Source organism: Sorex fumeus, unplaced genomic scaffold (assembly GCF_029834395.1).
Source record: "Sorex fumeus unplaced genomic scaffold, SorFum_2.1 ptg000122l, whole genome shotgun sequence".
Taxonomy (NCBI): Eukaryota; Metazoa; Chordata; class Mammalia; order Eulipotyphla; family Soricidae; genus Sorex; species Sorex fumeus.
Window position 1 is genome coordinate 13395253 of NW_026606179.1, and position 2377 is coordinate 13397629.

Below are 2377 nucleotides of genomic sequence, written 5' to 3' on the forward strand. Positions count from 1 at the left end.
TATGAGTCAGGGGTGGGGGGTGCTGGGTGACACTGGGGTGGCAGGCGGGGTGGGGAATAGAAGCAGGAGCACTGGGGCGCTGTGAGTCTGTGTGTGACCTCAGGGGTACCTGAGAGATGTGTGTTCAACATAGATCCCAATGCCCAGAGAACAGGGTGACGCAGATCCAGGGACGGGGACAAAGCAAGAGAGGAGCAGAGACAGCGAGGACCCAGGTGGTGGCTGGGGCTGGCCGCTGCTGCAGGAGGCGGGGCCCTGGGCCCCTGGGGAGGGGCTGAGGCGGGGCTGGGGGCCCCCAGATGCTGTCTGGCAGCCGCAGCCACCAGCCTGTCACCCCAGCCCTCAGCAGCAACAGGTAGGAAGCTCCTGGCCCCTCCAGTGAGTCCCTCTGTCCATCCCTACCTGCCTGTTTGTCCCTCTGGGAGCAAATGAATGAGTGTGAGGGAACAAATGATTGTGTGCTTGTGAGTCTCCCTTATTCTGTCGCCCCCTCGATCCCCCGTTCTACCTCCCACCTTGCACCTGGCCTGCCCAGCTTTGCCCCGGCACCTCTATCTCCTTCTCCTTGTCACATCTCACCTCTGTCCCTTTTGTCCCTTCTGTGTGACTCCCACCCTCAATGTCCTTCCCTCTCCCTTTTCCTTGTCCCTCTCTTCCCTCTCCCAGCCCCAGCCTGTCCCACCTATGTCTCTCCATCCAGTCCCCTGCCTCAGTTGAGAGACTGTCACTGTCTCCCCCTCTGCCTTGAATTGGTCCCTCTCTATCCCCTCTCCCAGTTCATTCTGCACCCCCAGCTCTCTCTCTCTTTCTCTCTCTCTCTCTCTCTGGCTGCTAATGAGCAGAGGAGTCTTTGAGTTGGCCAGAGCTGGGGTGGGGGCTCCCTGAGGGGGGCGGAGGGGGGCAGCTGCTGCCAAGGCCCTAATGAGGCCCCCTTGGTGCCCCTCCTGCGGAGATCTTAATTCCTTGTTCTCCCTGGAGCTGCCACTAATTGGAGTGGGGAGGCTCCCTCCTGCTCCTGCTCTTCCCCAGGGTGGGGTGGGGTGGGGTGAGGACACCTGGACCCTGAGCCAGCACCTGTGGCCCTGTCCTTTCCCTCTGCCGCAGGCCTCTAGGGACCCACGGGTGCAGCCCTGCATCCCGCCTTTCTCCTCTCCTCCTGCTCCTCCATCCCTTACTGACTGCCTCTAGGTCTGTCATCTGTGGGTCTCTTCATCCCACCCTTTTCCCTTCGGTCTCCCTTTTCTTCCCTCACCTTCTTCCTGGCACCCCCTTTGCGCACCTCTTCCACCTTGCGTGACTGGCCCCCCTACCTAGGCACCCCGACTTGTCCTCGCCTACACCCCACTATTGCCGCAGCCATGTCCAATAACATGGCCAAGATCGCGGAGGCCCGCAAGACGGTGGAACAGCTGAAGCTGGAGGTGAACATCGACCGCATGAAGGTGCCCAGGCCGGGGAGGGAGGAAGCGGGAGGCGCTGCGGGTCCGGGGTCCGGGGGGGGTGGGGGCCGCTTTTGGGACAGGAGTCACTTGGGAAGACGACAGGACCCAGGGCGGGACAAGGACAAGGGGCAGGTAAAGGGAGGAGGAGGGGTCCTGGAGGCCGAACCAGGGGTCGGTGGGGAGAAACAGGAGCAGGCGGAGGAGAGATGGGGCCGGGCGAGTGGGCGGGCCTTAGCAGAGGCGGGTCTCGCGCAACTAGCGTGTCCTGGAGGCCTTGGGGCGGAGCATCGGGGCGTGGCCTTGGGCGGTGCATGAAGGGCGGAGCCTTGTGGAGGAGGGCGGGCCCGGGGCGTGTCTGATGGGCGGGGCGGGTCCCGATGGGGCGGAGCCTTGGGGCGGGGCGGTCGCTATAGGGCGGAGCCCGGGGCGGGTCCTGGGGGCGGGTCCTGGGGCGGGGCGCGGACGTTTCCACTCGGCGCCTGCAGGTGTCGCAGGCTGCGGGCGAGCTCCTGGCCTTCTGCGAGTCGCACGCCAAGGATGACCCGCTGGTGACGCCGGTCCCGGCTGCGGAGAACCCTTTCCGTGACAAGCGGCTCTTCTGTGTCCTGCTGTGAGCCCTCCCGGCAGTTTACTCCCGCACCAAGTCCAAGTCCAATAAACAAGGTCACTGTGGTAGCAGTCTGCTTTGGGGAAAGAGGCATGCGCAGACCCGCTCTTCCCTTTGGGTGGAGGGTGGAATAAGCCTGTGCCAGGCGAGAGCATTCAGAGCGGTGGGGAGGAACCCAGGGCTCCTGGCTCTGCTCACCCCTTGGAGACAGAGCCTGGCTTTTTGTACGACACCCGACACCCGTTTGACAGATGAGGAGGGGAAGCACATAGCCAGGAAGAGAAGTCGAGTGAAACCTGTGCACTCAGGCACCAATGATGTGACTCAG

The 2377-nt window shown here is 63.5% G+C and overlaps 1 protein-coding gene across 1 annotated transcript; it reads left to right on the forward strand.

Annotated features, from left to right (window-relative positions):
* The first annotated feature begins 219 nt into the window (after positions 1-219).
* On the forward strand, positions 220-2146 carry GNG8 (G protein subunit gamma 8). The gene is made up of 3 exons (XM_056137088.1): positions 220-355; positions 1315-1442; positions 1928-2146. The coding sequence occupies exons 2-3, from the start codon at positions 1359-1361 to the stop codon at positions 2054-2056; spliced, it is 213 nt and encodes a 70-aa protein (XP_055993063.1). The 5' UTR covers positions 220-355; positions 1315-1358; the 3' UTR covers positions 2057-2146.
* Positions 2147-2377: the final 231 nt, after the last annotated feature.